The sequence below is a fragment of the Strongylocentrotus purpuratus genome, unplaced genomic scaffold (genome assembly GCF_000002235.5).
Source record: "Strongylocentrotus purpuratus isolate Spur 01 unplaced genomic scaffold, Spur_5.0 spur5_scaffold_3, whole genome shotgun sequence".
Classification (NCBI taxonomy): Eukaryota; Metazoa; Echinodermata; class Echinoidea; order Camarodonta; family Strongylocentrotidae; genus Strongylocentrotus; species Strongylocentrotus purpuratus.
In genome coordinates, this window is record NW_022145609.1 from 36,290,175 (window position 1) to 36,313,005 (window position 22,831).

General features: G+C 37.9%; 1 protein-coding gene across 1 annotated transcript in view; it reads right to left on the bottom strand.

Annotated features, from left to right (window-relative positions):
• The window catches only part of LOC100890079 (low-density lipoprotein receptor-related protein 6), a 39,485-nt gene that overhangs the window by 12,948 nt on the left and 3,706 nt on the right, over nt 1-22,831 (bottom strand). The window contains exons 2-7 of the mRNA XM_030995918.1: nt 14,546-14,803; nt 9,901-10,066; nt 8,956-9,095; nt 5,137-5,385; nt 3,110-3,235; nt 1,520-1,633 (exon numbers count right to left, since the gene is read on the bottom strand). Coding sequence (XP_030851778.1) covers nt 1,520-1,633; nt 3,110-3,235; nt 5,137-5,385; nt 8,956-9,095; nt 9,901-10,066; nt 14,546-14,803 — 1,053 coding nt within the window. The remainder of the gene's footprint in view (nt 1-1,519; nt 1,634-3,109; nt 3,236-5,136; nt 5,386-8,955; nt 9,096-9,900; nt 10,067-14,545; nt 14,804-22,831) is intronic.

Genomic DNA, 22,831 nt, shown 5'->3' on the forward strand with positions numbered 1-22,831 from the left:
CCCAAGTGCACATGGTTCCGAACCTTGATTGTGGCTATATCGATAGTATGCACAATTATCTTCGTTTATTAAATAATAAACCATTCCCAATTGCTTCAAGACATTTAATAATTAGCTAGAATAAATGCCCAATACATTGTAATGCTTGAGTTTAGATGTCCTTAAAGTTCAAAATTATATCCGCATGCTTGTAAGAAATATGAAGTATAATGTCTGTTTGATGACCTCGAGCATTACAATAGCAATGGCACGTACTTTTTAATTAGTCTCAGTCTGCGATACTTTGCAATTTTAAGCTTGCCCGTTGTTAAACTGTGTACATTGCCCGAAGTTTTGAACAATAATCATGAATTTGTTCTTGGTGTCGGTTCCGAAGTACATTGTAACGTGTTTTTAATCCATCACGGAAGTATTCAATATTTGACGGTTATTAGATTTTGGCACATTCAATATAAATTGACACCTTTGTAGTATAACATTAGAAATAAACAATGTTTTAAACAAATAAATATAGATTACCTGAATAAATTCGAGAAAAAGGGAAAAATTGTAAAAGGGGGATTAGAATCAAAATATGTTTGTATAATTTACCTGAAGAGCAGGTACTGTCGGTATAACCAGCAACACAATCACAAGTAAAGGAGTTTATTCCATCTGTACAAGTTCCTCCATTCATGCAAGGATCTGGATCACAATCGTCGATATCTGTAATTTAAGGCGGAACAACAGATTAAACAATAGTACCATAAACCAAAGAACTAGGACAATTATGGTATATATTTTATTGATACATTTTCCCCGTTTGACATTCCAACCTTCTTGTATTTTTCGTCCACAAAAAGAGCTGTTAAAAAAAAATATATAGTAATTATAAATAAAGACTTAACTTATTACAACAACAACAAAAATGCTCACATGTCGTGGTTCGGTTCTGCTAACGAACAATTCGGATTTTGGCAAAAACTTATTTATAATATGCACAATTTCTTTCGTTTCTAACCATTTTCATTTGCTCCTAGATATGTAATGATAAGCTACAATAAATGCACAATCCATTGTAATGCTTGACGTCGAAAATTTCCTATAAATTTAAAATGATATCCTCATGCTTGTAAAATGTGTTAATTATGATGTATGTTTAACATGATAACCGTGAGCATTACAATTCCAAAGGCAAATACTTTTTAATCAGTTGTCTCAGTCTGCGATTCATTGCATTTTTATCCTTGCCGGGTGATGAAGTGTGTACATTGCTCGAGATTTCGAACAATAATCATGGATCTGCTTTCTGACTCGTTTCTGAAGTACATTGTAACTTGTTTTTAATCCATCACACAAGTAATCAATATGCAACGCTAATTAGATTGTGTAACATTCAAAACAAATTGATAACTTGGTAAAATAATATTACAAAGAAACTATATTTGAGACAAATAAATATAGATCACATAAATATATTTGGCAAGAAGGTACACATTTTTAAAGGAAATCAGAATCAAAATATATTTATATATTTAACCTGTAGAGCAGGTACTGTCGGTATAACCAGCAACACAATCACAAGTAAAGGAGTTTATTCCATCTGTACAAATTCCTCCATTCATGCAAAGTTCTGGATCACAATCGTTGATATCTGCAATTTAAGGCGGAACAACTGATTAAACAATAGTACAACTGTTAAAGGTTAAGAATTTACTTATGAAAATAACTATAAATGAATTTATGTCGTGGTTTGATTGTGCTAAAGAACAGTTGGATTCTGGCAAAAACTTATTTGGACAATTATCTTTGTTTACTTTATAGTAAATCATTCTCATAATTTGCATCCAGATATTCACTTGTTAGCTAGAGCTTATGTTAGCTAGAGTAAATGTGTAAAGTATTGAAATGCTTGATGTTGAAGATGATATAACAGACTATTGTGTGTTTTTTTAAAGCATTTTACCTCTTAAAAGACATAAGACATCAAATCTAGGAAGTTAGTCGGTGATATCTGTAATTATTGTTCATAAAAAGATTGATGACAATAACTTGGAAAGACGCGAAAAGGGCATAATGGAAGGGAACTAATACACAATAATACATTGTATTTGAAGTAATTTCATATTAAAAAGTAGTTCAATTGTCATCTAAAAGGACTTATTTTTCAACTAAACATTAGTTTTGATTGATTGATTCGAATTTATTCCATTTCATATCAATTGTTTGCACAATAAAGAAAATAGTTGACAAATTCCAGAAACCTACTGGAATGCATAGCTTGTTTATGAAGGTTCATTGAAATTATGGCAAAAGTCGGACTTTGATTATGATGCCCTAACCTCCTCTTTTCCGTCTTTAAGGGTGTCGTAGGAGAGAGGTTTGAGCACTTGACTTGAAATTCGAAGGTCGTGGTTCGATCCCCGACACGGCACTAATGTCCTTTTGCAAGGCATTAATCTACATTTGCCACACTCGACCCAGGTGAGATAAATGGGTACCTGGCATGAAATAATTCCTTGAAATTCTAGAGCAGTTAGGCTAAAGCCAGGGTAATAATTAATTTGTGACCTCGGAATAGAATTGTTAACATAAACGGCGCCATATAATTGCCTATTATTATCATTAGTAAAAGTGGGGACACCACACTTAATGTTTCTGTATAATTGGTACACCGTTTTTGTTTTTCAGTATATTTTATTCATAACCGTTAATCCAAAAAGATATCAAATGACATTTTTGTTCATAATTTGTTAAATTTCGCCGTAATAGAACAAACTTTGCATAGTACCATTGAAAAGGCAAAACAAATATTTTCTTCTCCCCTAACATGCCTATCACATTTGATCAGTTTGGTAACTGCCTTAAATGTAGGAATAATGCTTTTTCCCTACATTGTGCTTGACATGGTTTAAAACAGCATAATTTTCACTCACCGTGCTTTTGATTGGTTTACCTGCTTAGTATCGAGCGCTTTAAATTCGTAACTTTTTGTAATTTCCGCTCGCTTTGTTGTCGCCCCGTGACACGTGATGTAACAACAGTAAAATCGTCGTTCTGAAAGACATCTAGGCAAGTCAATGGGAAACAATGGCTCTTCATAAATAGTTTACTATCATACTTTTCTTACTTGATTCACAGTTGTTTCCGTTATATCCTTCGTCACAAATACACCGAAAGGTAACATCCGGTTGACGTCGGTTAATAACGCATGTCCCAGTGGATGCACAAAAGTTTCCTCCTGGACAAGACGTATCTGCGAGTAGGAACATATAACTTTAGTAAACTTTAATAATTTCAACTTCTTCTTCTTGTGTTACTTCAAAAGGCCGATCCAGTTGAGGATGCATGATCTGGCCTTAACGCTTAAACCACATAGGTATTCTGGGTTACAGTCTTCTGGGAGGAGGGGCATAGACTAAACGGTGTTTCATCATTATGTACCTTCCCAGAGCCGCACCTAGTTCATCTATCTTCACAAAAGCCCAATGTATGCCTGATGACTTTGCATCATACCGTTCTAGTCCGCCGGCGACTTTAAATAGACAGGACCAGGTGGGCCATGCTTCACTTGAACCTGGTGGCAAAGATTCGCTTGGTCCGAATGACAGCTTGTGCAGTACTGACTAATGAAAATTGGTCCATATGGTCATCCTTCAATTGTTGGCGGAGTTATCAATGGTTAGTAGAGTGGATAAAACTGTGTCTTGATTTGAGTCTCTGTTTTGCGTGTCCATGCCCATAAAGGGGGTAAAGAGGGTTGTCATCTTGCTTAGTTATATCTAACTCCGATGAAACCTCTCGTCTGGTATGTGATGGGGCAATACAACACAACAAGTACAAGGAACCGTTTCACAATGCCTTTTTTTCAATGGAAAATTACAAAAATCATTAGTAAATCTGCTGATAATCAATCAGAAGTAAAGATTTCACTAGCTTATAACAAAAACTCTCGTTTGTAACTGATTAAAAGTTTTGTGAAAAGGGGCCCAAGATTCATTTACTCTTGTTGGCTGTAGGCAGCCTGAAATAGCTATGCGTGTAGCATTCAATACTATATCAATCTTAATGAACAGTTTAAACAATATTACATGAAAAATTGTACTATAAGGTCTCCTATTCGCCTCAATTGTTTGATTAATCAAACAAATATTCATTGATTAGAAATATATAAGGTCACCCCTTTTGTTGCTTTCAAAATTTAGTTGTAAAAATTTATTTCGAGGACTTTTCTATCTAAAAAAGTGGTCGTATGTAAGAGACATGAGTGCATGGACAGTATATTATATTCCACACTTTTGAAATCTTGAATTGAAAGTGGACATACGAAGATATTTTCTGACAAATGTATTGCTCTCAAGAAAGGTGTGTTATTTGGTTTATACATCGATGAATTTACCGTAAAATCACATTAAAAAAACTTTTCCGAAAAATTGAAAAAAATGGTCACTTTCCAAGCATGAATCCGTCATTTAGCAGAATGATTAATAAAATAACTTTTGAAAAGGAAGCACAAGCAAGGTAAATTTAATTTGCAATAGAAAAATCAAACAGATTGGATTAGCCAGCTTTGCAAACTATCTTCATAAAGGAGGGCATTTTTCGTCAATTTAAAGTGTAAAATGTGCTACAGATGGCGTCTTTTGGGAGGGTTGTACATGGATTTTCATGGCTTTCCTTGTTGCTGCTTCATAGGCCTTAAGAATATCAGTCCAATTTGGCGACCTAAATTCTCCACCCGCTGCCTCCTTCTCTCAGACGGTACCTCCTTGATGTGACGTATTTTGTTTGGGTTTGTCTGTGTTGGTTTTAGGTTGTATCGCATCTTGTGTCATCATTTAGTCATTCTGAATGGCAGTGAAGCACTCGATCGCCCCACCAGACTCTAACTTAGAGTCTGCTGTTTCAGCAAATTTAGTACAATGTGCGGTGACGCTACTGTTCACTCTTGAGTTATCATTTTGTCTATCGGAAAATTGTGGATGTATCCCCTTGACGTATGAAGTGGAATTTCTCGCTTTCAACAAATATCTTATATTAAAGAATGAAAACGCACTTCTCCCCCTTTTCAACAACAAAATCGTACGAATTTTTTTTATATTAGTTTAGTGAAAGTTTGCACTCTCGACCATAAACATTATACTTAATCATGATTACCTGCGTAAATGTGAATCTCTGCTACGAAAGAAACCCGCATGTCTACAAGAGCTACGTTTCCGGCCGGAAAATCGATGGCGTAGACTCCGTTGTACAGGTGGTCAGAAAAGTAGATATCCTCAAAATACTTTGCGATCCCAAAAGGGTGACCATCGGACACAAATTTAAGTGATGTAGCGCGCTGTCTATCATCTAGATCCAGATGTTCAATTGTGTTCTCCGTTGTATCAGTCCAGTAGAGTATTTGTTCTGATGAAAGATTAAAGGAATAAGGACAACAACTTTTAGGTGTTCATTATATAGAATTCCTTATTCAGTTATATGTGTTTGCCCATTCATGATCCTGCGGTTTTTACACACGTCCAATTAGTTATAATGATATTTGAAAGGTTTCAGGAGTAATGTAACCCTTGGGGAATTATGTATACCCATTGCAAAGTTCCTTCAAATGTACGTCACCAATCGATCATTTGGGATACACTGATTGTAAACAAGAATATTTTGTACAGGTTTGTAGTATTAGCTTCAATTGCACAGAAATATTTTTCTCTCGTTTTCATATTGTAAAGTACCGTAAAGTTCCGTGTAAGTGTCTTGTAGACTAACCAGATGAATGATTGGGATTTGCTGTCTCAGCTAGACTATTTTGAGAGGACATCAGTCATTTTTCGTCAGGTGACCAACAGTCAAATCTTTGGAAAAAATTCCTTTGCATGGTACTGGACTTGAGGTACCATATTACAGCTGCCTAAGTCATGGTCAACGACATTGTGCATAGCTGTCCAACCTATTACGTGCAGCAGTAGTTACCTGTCTCAACAACAATGGAAGGAATTATGCTCTGGTCATTCTACTTCATTGTGGCCCTGGTAACTATCCCTTTGATTGGAAAAGATGAATACCATCAATCGCTTAATCCTATTAATGGTGAATGGAAGAGCTAGGGCATCCATCACAATGAGATACCCATCAAGATACCATGGTATGCCCATCCCCTATTACAGCAATTCTAGTGCCTGTTTTGAATCCATGACACATGCTCCGCGGACGATTGCTCCGCCGACAAATGCTCCGCAAAAAGCGACAATTGCTCCGCGTCATTTGCTCCGACGTCAAATGCTCCGCCGACAGTTGCTCCGCCGACAATTGCTCCGCCAACAATTGCTCCGACGAGATTTGCTCCGCCGACATTTGCTCCGCCGACAATTGCTCCGCCGACAATTGCTCCACCGACAATATTGCTCCTCCGAACAGCTCCTCCCAAAAAGTTCCCTGTAAAATTCAAATGCTCTAACATTGCTCCTTCCCCCAAAGTACCCCGTTGAAGACAAATGCTCCGCCGACATAGCAGGAGTGCCCCGTAAAAGATAAATGCTCCCTTTTGCAGCGAACAAAAGATAGGAAGAAAGGAAAAGAAAAGAAAAGAAAATGACAAGAAAACATGGAAAAGAAAAGGTCAAGAAAAGAGAAAAGAAAAGGCTAAAGGCAATTGAAAAGGGACACAAAATAGAATATAGGAAGATTTAATTTCAATATTTTTGCATTGGCCTATAACTTTGTGTCGTGACTGTGTGGGTATAATTAATGACGGTAAATCCTGCCGACGCGGGGTTGCGACACGTCGGGGAAATGACCTACATAAAATGTAAAAATGCAATAAATTATTGAAAATTTATTGCATTTTCTGTGTTTTTTTATATTAATGAAAACTGCCCCCTACTCTAGTCCCCGCTGCGTACAGTCATGGTTCAGTGACAAAGCAATAGCCTCGTAACCGAGAGGCCCCAGGATCAAAACCGTGTCGATGTGCTATATTAGTGCCCTTTTGCGGGGCAGTTATCCTCATTACTGTCATTTATGACTTAAGAGCGTAGGTCCCCTAGTTGATAAGCATTGTAGCATGCACATGCTTCAGCAGTCACGCAAAACACACATTGGCAAATTAGTATTTAATAAAATCTGAGAATGTATACAATTATCTAGATCTATTATTTTAAAATTATTTTTAAAATAATTTCATTAAATGGGGTAAACAAAAAATATTCCACCTTTATGAGCGACAGTGTAGTATGGTAATGTTGTATGCCGATGAAACGGCGATTATATTCATTGCCTTAAACCCCCAAAGGACACAGAGAGTACATTGAACAGTGATCTACACAGAGTTAAATCATGGCTTTACCAAATAAACTATCCCTTAATGCGGACAAGACCAACTTCTTACTTCTCGGGACACCCCAAAAACTACGACATATCGAGATACCAATCGACATAAAGATAGATGGTCTGCAAATTAGACATGTGGAAAATGTGAAATATCTTGAAGTGAGGTTGGACCAGCAACTTAACTGGAATGAACGCATTAAGCATACTTTCAGCAAAATTGCTTCAAGGTTGGCACTGTTGAGACGTGTCAGAAAATATCTAACGATAGACAGTGCCAAGTTATTAGCAAATGCACTGGTATTACCATATTTTGATTATTGTTGCACCTCATGGTCAAATGGTAATCAAGGTCTTCGGGATACACTGATTAAGTTGCATAAGCAGATGGCTAGGATTGTTCTCCAAATGAATGTACTTAACCCGAGTTCAGAAATGTTCTCAAAACTCAAATGGATGAACATGGAAAACGTTGGCGATTCCAGAAATGTAAACTCATGTTCGATATTGTAAACGGTAATCCCCCCCCCCCCCTATCTCCAAGATATGTTTACTCAGTCTGCAACAACACATCGTTATAGCACTAAAATCGCTGAAACTCGTGGATTAGTCATCCCCAAAGTTAAAACTGAAAATGGTAGAAGGGCCTTTTCTGTTGAAGGTGCAGTGATCTTGAACAACCTCCCTAGTGAGGTACGAAATGCCAAACAAAGCAGTCCTTTTGCACAAGTTATTTGAGAAAAATGTAAATAATACCCAAAACATAGTACACGCAAATAAGGAGCCTCTATCACAAACTTGAATTTTAGTACTTAATAATTACAGATTACTGTATTTCTCACAATTATCCTTCAAGCTAAACAAATAATGTATAATTATGTTTAAAAACACTGTCACTACGATATAAGGATTTGTTTTCAAAACTTGTTTATGTATGTTTTTTTGATGACTTGATTTTTTGGATTCTTTTATTTTTTTACTTCCTGAGTTTACATTTGCATTTGAAATTTAATCTGTATTCTTTCTGATATAAAATGTATACTATTCACCATGTAATGATGTTTTCATGTATGTGTATGTCTTTATATTTAATTTTATGTTATGCAGGGCCCCGAAGTAAAACAGTTTTTTAACTACTGATGGGGCTACCCTGTTAAAATAAAACGAAATAAATAAATAAATAAATGAAATTGATGTATAAATTCTTACTTTACTGGGAGGTTTATTCAAGCTATGCTCCGGTGATATGGTAATTCCTTCCCTGTCTTATACTAACTGATTTCCTGATTTCCAATCTGGATCCAATAGTGTACCTGAACTTAACCCTAGCCCAAAGCAAATCTAAACCTAACCTAAATTCCGATGGCCACCCTAGTCAGGCTTACCCTATATATTTAACAAAATAAAGCACATATTAACTGTGGTCGGAGGATGGTGACCCATCATTATCTCCTGCGACAATTGCTCAGGGCTTTATTGCGTCAAAGATCAGTAACGAGTTATGACAAGTGTTGACATTGAGTATTGGGTTAGGTTTAGGATTTTGGTTAAATATAGTATTGAGTCCCGAGTACAAGGGCAAGTTTTGTACAACCGGCAGAATACGTTTGGTCACACTACATATTTGCAAAAGCAACATTCTTTCAAAATGTATACCGGTAGCATCAAGGCATATTCCAGTCGGATGCGTGAAATTAGAATCCACATCACCATCGAGAAGCGTCACTCGTTCTGTCCCGTCCGCATTAGCCATTTCAATTTTCGGGAACTGTCCTCTATTTGTCCAAAAGATTTTCCTAAATCGTAGACATGTATAAACAGAGGAGAATATGAACGAGTTATAATTGTTTCAAAACAAGAGACTATCCAATCTAATCCTATTTAATAGACAAATTAATTAAATAGTACCTTTTCTTGCGGTTAGAAAGCGCCTCATAATTTGCTCCACAACGTAATATAAGAATATGTTAACACTATGGCAAAGATTATAAACAAGAAAAAAATCTCCCTAATAGCTTGGCCATTTCGATATTCTTGTGCGATTAATGTGTGAGCAAACAACTATTGAATAATCCTAACTCAATTTCTACCGACAACACACAAAAAATTCCCTTAAGTTAATTTATTTATGATCGTTAATCTGCATCTTCTATAATGCCATGTTATTATGCAATATCGTTAATGAAGATAAGGTTCTGCTACTGCTGCTGATGATGATGGTGATAATGATGATTGTGATGATTGCACTACATATATTTCAATACAACTTTTTAAATAAAATAAAATTATTATCCCAATTTTATCAGAGGACAAATTAATATGAAAATGACATTTGAAGGCCATAAATATTTTCGAGAAGTGTCTACTGTACGCTCAGAAGTTGACTGTCATTTAACATGATAAATGTGTACATGTACACATATATTTGAATATTAGCAATGCAGACTATGGTTTGGAAAGGGGACTTTTGCGAACTGATCTGTACATTAACGCGAGATTGAAAATTGGATCAATAAAAGGCGAAAATCTGCAAGTATAATTCTATAAAAACTGAATTTTTTGGACGGAAACCATTTATGAAATTCTGTATTAATACAATACCTTCGAAAAGTTGAGTACACGATTGCAATTAGATTAGAATTATAGTCTGTTGTGAGTAGATCCCTCTTACTGGTCCCATCAAGGTTTGCAATCCCAATAACGTCACGATATTGGTCTATCCAATATACCTTGTCGTCGTCGAGATTAAGGGCTATTCCATAAGGATCTAAAAAGGTAAAAAATAACTGTGGGGTGAAAATTCCAGATTTATATATTTCATAGATTTTTTAATATAAAAAACAAACAAACTCAGACCTGCTAAGCTCCACCCTTCAAAAAATGCTCCAGATCTCATTCATCCCGTGACATCATTTGTCAATAATTAGTGAGCTAACAAGAGACAGTGGTACGTAGCTTTACCGGAGCTGACCACCTGCTTACAATAGACAATACAATACCAACATAGGTGTTGATATGTCAGACGTGCTGTAGCATCACCAGGAAAAGAAAGATAATGTGGAGCTATTGTATGAAAGAATGCCATTCTTTTGTGAGCATGTGCTGAGCTGGGGGAAGTTCCATACCACTGTCTCTTGTTAGCTCACTAATGATTGACAGATTTATTTCCTCTCATAGGGTGGATGGCCCCTTCAGCACAGCTGATTTTCAAAGGGGTCAACAAACATAAAAATAACAATAAGTATACAGTAAATTATACAATAATATGTAAACCGTTGCAAATGCAAGAAGTAAGGCAATGGATATGTACATGTAGTTTCAACAAATAAATATCTAACAAATTAATGTACAAAACAAACAAACAATAAGACAGTTAATTGCAGATATTCAACTAGAACGACAACAAGCATACGAGTAAAACTGTAAAACCGATAACATAACACAAAAAAACCCATCAAGGTAAACATAAGAGAAAAACAAGAAGAAAAAAAAACAGGACATGAATAAGAGGATGGGTATAATACTCATCACGTTTAAAAGTATTAAAAAATAAAAATTATAACATAACTATAAAGAGAATATCGTCGGCCTTATGCCAAAAGGGCCTTAACCCGATTTTGGGGGTTATTGAGTTATTAACATCACCTTGTAGTTTCCAACATTCTCTTTAAAATGATGTGCTTCACTTGTTGAAATTCAATTTATTTATGAAGATAATTATGAATTTCAAAAGGGCCTTAAGGCCCGGTCACATAGAGGGGACGCATGAGGAACGCACGGTCAGCGCATTGGAAATTTGCAGTTTTGGCCAGTGCGTTGTCGTGCGTCCAACTTTTGTCGTAGCTACAGCGAGCTGACACCAAATGCATAGCGTGTTGCTAGCGCGCTGAGCGCATACAGACCGTACACAGAGCGCTCATGATAACAACTTCCACAAATGCACAGCGTGTTGCTAGCGCGCTGGACGAATGGTCCACGCATGCACCGCGTTCTACGACGCACGGCCAGCGCATTGGAAATCGGAAAAGGACGTGTGCCTAACTTTTGTCATAATTTTGGAAAAGCTAGCGAGCTGACACAAAATGCACAGCGTGTAGCTAGCGCGCTGTGCGTATACAGGGCGTGTGCTCCGCGTATGTCTGGCGCTGGTCTAGCGCGCTCCACGCATGTCTGGCGTGCCTTTGGCGTGTACATTCATGCGTCGATCTCCGCGCACACTTTTGAGCATGCCCAAAAAATCCCGACGCACACGGCGAATGACGACGAATGCATAGCGTGGGTCCAGCGCGCTCGGCGAACGAGTATTTAATGATGACACACGCCTAGCAAACGACAACGCACTGGCCCAAATTGCAAATTTCCAATGCGCTGGCCGTGCGTCCCCCATGCGCCCCCTCTGTGTGACCGGGCCTTTGACGCGTATCTCATCTTTTTCCTTACGCCAAAAGGGCCTTAACCTACACGGCGAATCTTTTTTCAATGACAGATTACTTCGTAATTTCCATTTAATTCAATAAATATCAGTAGAAACACCATTAAAAACATAATTAGTCCACAAAAGACAAAATGTACTTAAAATAATCACTAAAAGTATATGTCATGAATTTAGATCATGAAATCTGAGTGAGATTTAAATCAAGTGTGAATGCATGAAATGCGACCGACTCGTTAAAATACGCAGATGTCAACGTATGGGACTGTGATGAAAATAAACAACGAAAAAGGTGTCCTAAATGTACGATCTCTAGAAATAACTTTACCCAAAGCTGCATTATATTAATAAAAATATTCAGATATCAAAAATACTTTGTCTAACATTTTAATTAATCAGTTTTATCAGTTTTCGTGATCAAGTAGCCGTAGGAGGGGCTTTCTGGCAAACCAAAGGTGTTGCAAAACACGAAAATTTCTTTATGCCAGAAGGGCGCTTACTATGCGCGCGTACGATAATAAGCCGGGGGCATTATGCCACCCCCCTCCCCTCCACGATTTTTTCGATTGCTCAGGAACGCATATGGATGGCGCGTCGCCGCTCGCTGACTTTTTTCTTTCGAGTCTTGCAAAACTTTTAAAAGATTGTTTTTGAAAATCGGACCTACGGTTACAAGGTCACGTGAACTTTTGTCTTTGAATGTCAGCCCGAAAATCGCTCATTTTCGTGATTTGTGTACAAAACATAAGGAAAAGTCATTTTTCCTAAAAACAGATCAAACATGGATTATTGGGTCTTGTTTAAAGTTTAGGTGGTTGTTATGGGAGTCAAAATAGATGAATTGTAGTAAGAAATGAAATAAAACAACAAAAACAATGAAATACATAAGTTTAAAAAACAATGAAATACATAAGAAATTATCAAAACAAGGAAAAACATAAGGAATAAGCTAGCTCTTCCATATTTGTTTGTTGTATTATTATTCAAAATGGTCTAATGAATATACGTAGTGAAAAAGAATGCTTAAATATGAAAAATATATGATTTATGGGTAAAAATGTGACTTTATGACTTTATTTGCATAAATTACCATAAATATGCAAATAAGTGAATTTTTCAAAAAATTGAAATTATCATATTATTCTATACACTTCACTTGACATGCGTACAAATTTTCGCGGCGATCGCCCGCTTTGCGGCCGAGATCTTAAGGGGGAGCCATAATGCTCCCCCCCCCCCCGGCCGTACTAAGACCTCAAATAGCCCGGCCTTTTTAGGGTTAAGGTCCTTTTGGCATAACGCCGTCAAGGTTACGCCCCTTTTGGCATAATGCCGAGTAGGTTACGGCCCTTCTGGCATAAATACGCTACATTTAAGCCTTAAGCGAAAAAGGCCCTAACATGTTTTTTGCACATAGCATGTAAAATTCTGAATATTTTATACTACATTTAACACATTTCATGTAAAACTTAATAACAAAACTAATTTATCGAAATTGGCTTCAAAACCAAACAAACGACCACAAACTTTTGATTATAAGAGAGGCCAAAACTTTAAAAGCGATTATCTCGGAATGGCCAAAAGCAGTTAATAATAATAATAATAATAAATTACATTTATAAAGCGCTTAATACAATGTTTCTAAGCGCTTAACAAGGTACAACGTAGAATAAATATACAACAATAATAACACATAATTCTAATAATGACGTTTCAGATAATAAAAAATCTTACTTAAAAAAAACAACCCCATAAATTAATATTAAACAAGAAATACTTCAAACTCGCCTTAAAAGACTCTACAGACGGGGATTGACGAATAATAATTGGTATAATTTGGCATAATGCCGACGATATCAAATTGAAGGTAAAAATTGTAAAAAAGGGCAAGACAATGTTCAGTCTATGAGTTCATTCAAATCAATAGTGCGAACAAAGGTAGCCAGTGTGTTTAAGGTTCGTGTTTCAAAAGAGAGACAATTGAATAATTTGGAGCTATGATAAAAGAAACTTTTTCTCAAAAACTCGGCCTTAGGCTTTGGAAGCTGAATTTTATGATCGCTATTTCCTAAGTTAGATGATGTCACAAGATGAATGAGATTTGGAGCATTTTTTTAGGGTGATTCTTAGCAGGTCTGAGAAAATTATATTTAAAAAATGTTTAAAATGTAATATATTTAGATGTTTGAATAACAAAATATGAGTTGTATACAGCCCTGCACAACAACAGGATTTAACTTATATTTGGATTTCACCCGACCTTGAAGGAGCATGCCTTATACACGACGGGTGATTCCTGTTGTGCTAGTAACTTCGCTTATCACGGATGTAGGAAAAACCGCAACCAAGTAACTTAATGTGACATTTGCACGTTCAAGTTTTTACGGAAGCTTTAAACTGCCGACGAAATGACGATATAATTTAGGACAAAAAAACGAGATGACTCAGCAAGTCGATTTTATTGAAGACGAGAAGACGAGATAACGTTGTAATATTAAAGTCGATTTGCCTTTTTCCAACAACCCATCTTCTCAATTCTTTTAATCTTGACTGCTCGTCTTGTCGACCTGTATTAGTTCGTCATATGGTCAGGATTTCGAAGATTCCATAGTTTTGCATTTATTGTTTGTACAATACTATTCTCATACCTCAAGTCAAAGACCGTGCAATTTACTGTCGCCGTCCTACGTCACGCACCTTGTATGCATCGGACTTAAAGAGATATACAAGAATGATAACGAGATGTGTATACATGTAATCTTTATTTAGCAGCATAGAAATGTTACGAGTTACGATTTTAATAGGGTAACTTACAATAATGATCACCGGAAATAGTTTGTAATTGAACAATGACTTCTTGCGATGATCCATCTAGCGCAGCCCTATTAACGGTGTGCAGTTTTGCGTCAGTCCAATAGATCCGTTCACTCCTTGGGTCAAATTCAACACCAATGGGAAATTCGACACCTTTCAGTGGAATTTCGATAAAAGATGTATTGACAAAGCTGTAGTCTATTGCCTCTGCCATAACAATCACAGCGTGTGCAGCTTTAGTAATGAACATCTTGTCAGCTGCAAAGAAGAAAATAATAGTAATAATAATAACATTAATTATAAGTATGTTTACCAATGGAATGAGCATCAATTTTTTCTACCTGAGGCCCCTGCAATTATTACCAACCCAGCAGTTATAGCCATGTATGATCTAACATTTTAACCTTGATGGAGAGTGGAAAATGTGGAATAATGACTTTCAAAAGTACCAAAGTGCCGGGCTGAGATTCAAACCCTTAACCCTTTAACTGAAAGTCAAGTGAATGAGCCACTGTACCACAACACCTCCAGATTATTATTGTCTCTGTTATAACAAGTCCACACTATACGATCTGTCTACGATCCGTTTTGGGAAGAATTGACAAAGGATTTAACATCAACATGGAAATCTGTAAAACTTGTAACGCTTATGGTTCTGTTTTGTCATATTTTTTGTAAAATCTAGATTGCTATATAATGCAAGTCTGCTTGTAGGATGAAAAGCCCAAATGATGACGTAAGACCTGTAATCAGTCGTGCAGCTATAGAATATATGAAGCAAATTTGGACTTTAACACGACCAGAAGACCTAATTTGTACTAACATTTATATTTTAGTATTAAAATCGTTATTGAGAACCTCAGTTTATTTGTCTAAAAATATATTCCTAATGCAAATGCAATTCCCCGATAACCAAATCGCTATCGGATCGTATATTGTGCGGTGGTTAAACAAATATTTCAGTTGCAAAACCCCTGATCTTCTTAGATGTCTAATAAAGTTTTTTTAGAAGACAAGGTACCCATTTTAATGTTGGGGTCAGTTTGATAATTATTACTAATATTCCTACTATTACTAATATTCCTACTATTACTATTATTACTAATATTAGTACTATTGCTACCATACTACTACTTCTGCTACTACTAGTAGTACTACTATTACTACTACTACTACTACTACTACTACTACTACTGCTACTACTACTACTACGACTACGACTACTACTTCTACTACTACTAATGCTACTACTACTACTACTAATAATAATAATAATAATAATAATAATAATAGTAATAATAACAATTTTACGTTTCATTGCACATGCATATGTGTGTAATGGCTGACATTCAAATTATAGTAAACAGGTCTATCATTTCAAGCACATGATGAAAAAATACCAATTGAAAGCCTTAAACAGTTTCATTTCATTCATTTCATTTTTATTTTTTCAATTTAAACAAAATATAATACGTAATAACGAATATATATACATACATATTGATATTTATATATCGTCTTTACGTAAACATGCTCAAAGTGCTTTATATTTAATCACATTAGTAAATAAAACAGAATAATTATTTTGCTCTTCAAGTGCATACACTGTAAATTTGTTGTGTAAAGCTGTGTAAAAAGTAATTTTAAAAAGTTGTGAACCACATGAACCAAGCCTGGTTCGTACAGTAAAATGTAAAATGTAAAATATATACAAAACATATTTACATTTGCAATAAACAAATCTTAATAGTAATGTATACATTTGAGGAAGACAACAATTTAATTTTTTAATTTAACTGCATTTATATTTTGAGGAAATGGAGAGGTCCACTGAAAAGTAGAGCTTGTAAATTGTGGACCTCTCAAATAATAATGAGTGTAAAAATAGTATGGAATAAATAATCAATCAAAGAAGAATAGCGGTCAACAGAGACAACATTTATTAAAACACATAATGACTGTAAACAAGAAGACGTAACAAATTACATGACGAAGAAAGAACGGAAAAAAAGAAGAAGAAAAAAATGTGGGCTGCGTTTGGAAGGAAGGAGAAGTGAGAAAAGGGAAATTGTAGAGATCGAACATGAAATATAGGGAGCGCACAAAATCATTGAGATAGCTGAAACAAAAAGAGCAAGAACATGATGGCAAGTAGTTTTGAAATTAAGTTTTTTAGAGATGGACTGAAGAAAAGAGGGAAAGAAAAATTGGGAAGGAGATGTTTTACCACAATAAATTTTTCTAAATATTATATGATTGTAATAAGAACAATTTTAACTTTTTTGAAAAGCAATTAGTGAAGGGGAGTTTCCGAATCGTTATGCAGAGTATTCCAAAATTTAGGGCCTTCAAAAGTGAACATGTTCTGTGCAGAACATGTTCTCAAAAGAGGTAAGTGAAACTCATCGGATTGTCGAGTGGGGTATCTGTGAACAGCATGGTTTTTGAGAAACATATCATCAAACACAGAAGGCAATATACCAATATTGTAATTAAACATTATGGCCCGAATTCACAAAGCAAGGTTTGAGCTCAGACCAAGGTTTGAGTTCAAACCTCCTTTTGTTCTTTACAAACCAGGTTTGTAAAAAACGCGTAAAACGCGTCATATGACGTACGAAAACCAAGGTTTGTCGACAAACATCCTTTGTGAATTCGGGCCAAATTGACCGAGCTGAAATAAGTATTATTTGCTCATATCCATTGCAATATATCTAATAACTTGGCATTGACCTCACCAATATTGCTTTATGTTAGAGAGGTAACTTCTGAACCACTCGAAGGCCTTTCCACGTACACCATAGTAAGATAGTTTGCAAAATAAAATTTCGTGATTGATCGTGTGAAAGGCCTTGGAGCAGTCCAGGAATACACCTACAGTGTGTGACGATGTATCAATTGCGTGGACAGCCTTCTCAACATTAAAACATGAACGGTGCTGTGCTTTTCTCTGAAACCAAATTGGAGGTTTGAAAATACATCATATTTCTTCAAAAGGGAGATCATCCGGTTTTAGATTATTCTTTCTAAAATTAGAAAAGAAGATAATAATGAAATCGGGCGGTAGTTACCAACATCCAGATTATCACCTTTTTTAAATAAGGGAATAATTTTGGCTATTTTCATAGAATTAGGAAATTTACCATGTAAAGGTGATATATTATAGATGTGAACCAATGGATCTACAATAAAGGGAATTATGGATTTTAGAATAACATTATTAATTCCATCATATCCTGAACTTTTCTTATCTTTCAGATTAGAAACAATTTTCATAATTTCTCGCCTATTAGTTGGAACAAGGAAAATAGAATTTGGATTGTGAGGGCCTAAAAACTCCAGAAAATCTTTTTTTAAAGACGGAATGTTTGTAGCAAGATTATCACCTATCAAAAAAAGATAGGTCTTAAAAATATTATCTATATCTTAGGGTCTTCAACAATCTTATTATCAAATTTGATCTTATTAACCTCAGTTTTATTATTAACTTGGTTCATTGCTTGTTGATTACCTTCCAAGTGTTTTGCATATCACTTTTTAAAGGTTTCAAACGATTTACAAACTAATTTTTCTTTTCTAATCGAATAATCCGAGTCAAAATGTTTTTATAGGATGCATATTTTCTCCTCGATTGCTCAGTGCCTTTTATTTTATATTTATAATAAAGATTATTCTTCCGATTTATTGATCGCAATATAGACTTAGAAATCCAAGGAAGTTTGGGCGTTTTCTTATAACCATGTTTGACTTTTTGCTTCGGCATGTTAGTATCTAATTGGCAAGTTGTTTAATATACGTTTCTACAGCCAATTTCACAGTTATTTTATTCAAGTTCATTTGCCGAGCATTCGAATTCGAGCAAGTGGCACTCACAGCGTTGAATCAGCTTTCAAATTCAAAATCCGTTCATTCACATTTACTATACGTGCAATCATTTTTTAAATCGGGTTATTAAAATGATTACTAAAGCAGGGCTCCCACTTAGACGGGTTGTATTAACGATTCAAAGAGAAGGTTGAGTTCTGGGAAAAGAGGAGAAGTAATTTGAGAGCGTTATCATTGTTATTATGCAAGTGTGGAAGAACATCAGATTAAACATATTACCTGAAAAGCATGACTCTTCAAATGCCTTCATATTCTAAATATGGCATGTAACATAGTACAAATCGGGACAGATTCTTACGCCACGTGTTCGTGTAGTCCCATATGAATCTTTCTGTGTACAGTGCTTGTAACTTCACCAAGACTTGGCCAAATTTCTTATCATTTTGATGATTCCAGATCCCTGCAATACACACAAAAACTTAAATGCTAGATGATCAATCTTTTCTGGTCGATTCCAAACCGTTTCTTTCACAATGCAATCGCATGACCAGAACTCAACTTCATATTTAAGGCGAGTTGTGGTGAGTTGCCTCAAAGAGGCACTCGCAATAAATCGCGAAAGCTCTTCTTGTAACTCGGGATAACTCGCGACAACTCGGTTTGGATCGGCGTAACTCTTTACAACATTCCACGACTCTCCTTGAAGTCGCGAGCAGTTCCAATTTGTTTTAACATGTTCAAAATTTTCACTGATTCGTTGTAACTCGAGGTGAACTCACTTATGCGGTGGTCACATCCCGCCGTACTTGCAAGTGCGTGCTGTCTACGTGCAAAAACGTGGGCAAAATTTGGGTATCGGTACGTGGTGAGTACCGCCTCCGTACGGATTTGGGAGCACGCAGACACACCGTAGCACTTTTAGTGCACGAGGAACTTTCGCTGCGTTCGGGCTACCGATTCACCCCCAGTGCGCGTGACGTGCGTGCCCGGTACTGCCAACGAGCGCACAACGCACTGACTCCGTGCGTTTTTAAATTTGTTTCCCACGATCACTTGCTCTACGGAAGGCGCACTTAGCACGTGCGTGCTGCGCACGTGATAAGCGCGTGGTCCGTGCTTACTCGCCACTTCCCCAGTTCAACTTTCTGATGAGCACGCAGAACTCACGTGGACCGTACCGAGTAAGCACGTGCTCCGCACTTACAACGCACGTTGTGCGCACTGATTTATGCAGTATACAAAAGCCGAGCCGACGGAAGAGTGCCAACATTTCGTCTCCAAGATGGCGCCGAAGAAGACACAAAATAAGGGGTCAGCTGCATCTGCAGCTCAAAAGGCAGCGGATAAGAAGGCCAGAGAGGCCCAACAGAAACGGGCCGCGGAAGATGAGAGGCCAGAGAGGAAGAGTGGAGGAGGAGCGAAAAAGAGTCAGATGGTGACGCCAAAGCGTCTGATCATGAGGAGGGTGCCGCGGAAGATGAGAGGCCAGAGAGGAAGAGTGGAGGAGGAGCGAAAAAGAGTCAGATGGTGACGCCAAAGCGTCTGATCATGAGGAGGGTGCTGCTGGTGGATCGAAGAAGGGGTCACATGAAAAGGGTGTGACAAAGGAAAAGGCCAACTGCTCGTTCTCGGCGAAACAGGAGGAGCGCCTGGTTGAGTTCTTCTCGGTCAATCCGGTCTTCTTCGATAAGTTTCCCAGGGTTTTCCCTTCCCTTGAGGCCCGTTGGCCGACCATCTGGTTGGGTTCGGTCATCTGCACATCCTCCCTCCAGGCCCCGAGGACCACGTTGCCATCCTCATCTTCGTGGTCCAAATTAAGGTCCTGTAGTCCGGGCTGGCGCTTTCGCAGCCAATTGTGAAGGGTGAGGCAGCCCAACACAACGCGAATCACCCTGTCAGGCTCCAACAGCAGGGTGGTGAGTAGGCACCGCCACCGGTGAGCCAATATCCCGAAGCAGTTCTCCACAACCCGACGGGCCCGAGAGGTCCGATAGTTCATCACGCTCTCTTTGTGGGTCATGGCACGGCGACTGTATGGCTTCAAGAGCCACTTTCGCAGGGGAAAAGCATCATCGCCTATGATGAAGTAGGGAAAGTTCCGGTTGACGCCTGGAAGTGGATCCGGTGCTGGGAATCCAATGTTGTCCTCCAGTGCCCCCCGGAGGGTGGACTCGTTGAACACGCGTGCGTCTGAGGATGAGCCATTTGCCCCCACCTTGCACCACAAGAAGGAATAGTTAGCATCCACGATGGCCAGGAGCACCACAGAACAGAAGCGCTTATAATTGTAATAGAGCGATCCACTTTTATTGGGCTTCTTGATGGCGATATGTTTCCCATCGATCGCCCCATAACAGTGGTGAAAGTTCCATCGCGTTCCAAACTGGCTGGCGACGGCTTTCCATGCACTCGTCCTGTGTGGAGGGCATGTTGAACATCTCCTCCTTATGTACCTTGTAGATGGCGGTGCAGACCTCCGGCACGAACGTGGATATGCTGTTGTGTGCCCATTCGTTAGGTCCATTCGGATGTATCCGACATAGTCCCCCCGCGATTCACGCTCTAGCTCTTGGAACACATTTCGTACTGCCCAAAAAGCCTCCTCCTCTCGACCCATGGGCGAACCCACCATCTCCTGCGTCGGCATCTCTGTTGCCCCTCTCTCTCCCGTATCAAGGCAAGTAATACCACGTCGTGCTCATGCGCTGCCACTTGAAGGTGTTCTTGCAGCATCAGAACCCGGAGTCTCTGCGGTGGAATGGGCGGCATCTTGAGGAGGCAGCAGCAGCTGGGACTTCTAGAGAAAATGGGAATGTCGTCCTATATACTTCGACATACCCCGACTCACCAAGTTCTTCGTACGTGCACGCACTTACAACGTGCGAGTGAGTAAGGACACCGTACGTGAGCAGCACGTGTAAGTACGGCCTCCGTAAGATAACGTGGCAACCGCACGGAGACCGTACGTTGTAAGCACGTAGTAAGCACGTTGTAAGCACGTACAACGCACTTACCACGTGGGCAACGTACGATGCACGCAACCGCTCTAGGCCAGGCGTGGCGTGCGGGCCACGTACTTACACCGTGCGTGTGACGTGCTTTGCCGGTACTCCCTCCCTGCCTTTGCCACTCCCTCCCTACGTTTTCAGAAAACGTGGCGGCCGTGGCCTCCCCAAAAACCGTACGGACTAAAAACACGCACGGTGGGATGTGACCAACGCTTTACACTCGTTATATTATCGTACGTTGCGCACATGGTAAGTGCGTTGTACGTGTTTACAACGGGCTTACAACGTGCTTACAACTTACGGTCTCTGTGCGGTTGCCACGTTATCGTACGGATGCCATAGGTGTGCCCAAGCCTTGAGCCAGTCCGAACAGAGGATTTTTTTTACGTTGGGGACCGGGGGGGGGAATTCAATGAATTATTGATAATTTATAGCATTTTTTAAAAAATTATTTGTGGGAACTGCCCCCTACCCCTAGTTGATAAGCATAGTAGCATACACATGCTTTAGCAGTCACGCAAAATTAACACTGGCAAATTATAGGATTTCCTGGCCAAATTTGCGAGTTTGTCATTCAAATTAATTTGTCTTGCGTTCAAATTCGACGGTTTTAGTGCAGTCAGGTATATCTCGCGTTTATATTCCCTTTTCTAGTTTTTAAATCTATGGAATTTTCGTTAGAATCTACGTATGTTTTATTCAAATTAATGAACAATGTGCTTCTTTCGCTATTTAGTCATTCGATTTGGCGCAACACGATTTTCTGACAACGCGACGGTGTACTTCAAGCATTCTAATTCATTTGTAGCATTCAAATCAGCACTTTGTGCACTTAAGTGATGGTCAATATACATTTCTCGTTTATTACACACTTTTTATAGTATACTTCTTTTCCTTCAAGATTGTTTTTTCATGTGTATTTCATCATATTTCATTTTCTTGCATTTATACACTTTATATACTTACATTTATCTGATATTCATCAGCATCTAAGTTTGATAGTTAAGAAGAAAAAAACGACTTGCATCTACGGACCTGATGGTCTCAATATATTTGTAAATGTTCATGTAAGGAAGTTGTTTGTCTTATGTTTCATTATAAATTTATCATAATTTCATCATAATTTCATTATGGAAGAAGGGTACAATATTGTGACTGGGTTAGGGACTAGAGTCAACAATTTGAACATGATTCATTATTTAGCCAAGTCTTTAGCCATCGATCTGCTGACGGGCAAGTAAACTATGAAACTCTTTAAGAAAAACAGAGGGGTGTAATGGGTATAAGAGACGACGTGAATTACTTTTTGTAAAATTCCGATTCTGTAGTAAAAAGGGGCGATTGAGGGTACCCCCACCTTTCCCGGTATATGAACATGTCCGTGCAGAAATGCCATAGGCTTGATTTTGCCCCTTCTTTACTTTATGTCTGACTACACCCATCTGCATTGTCC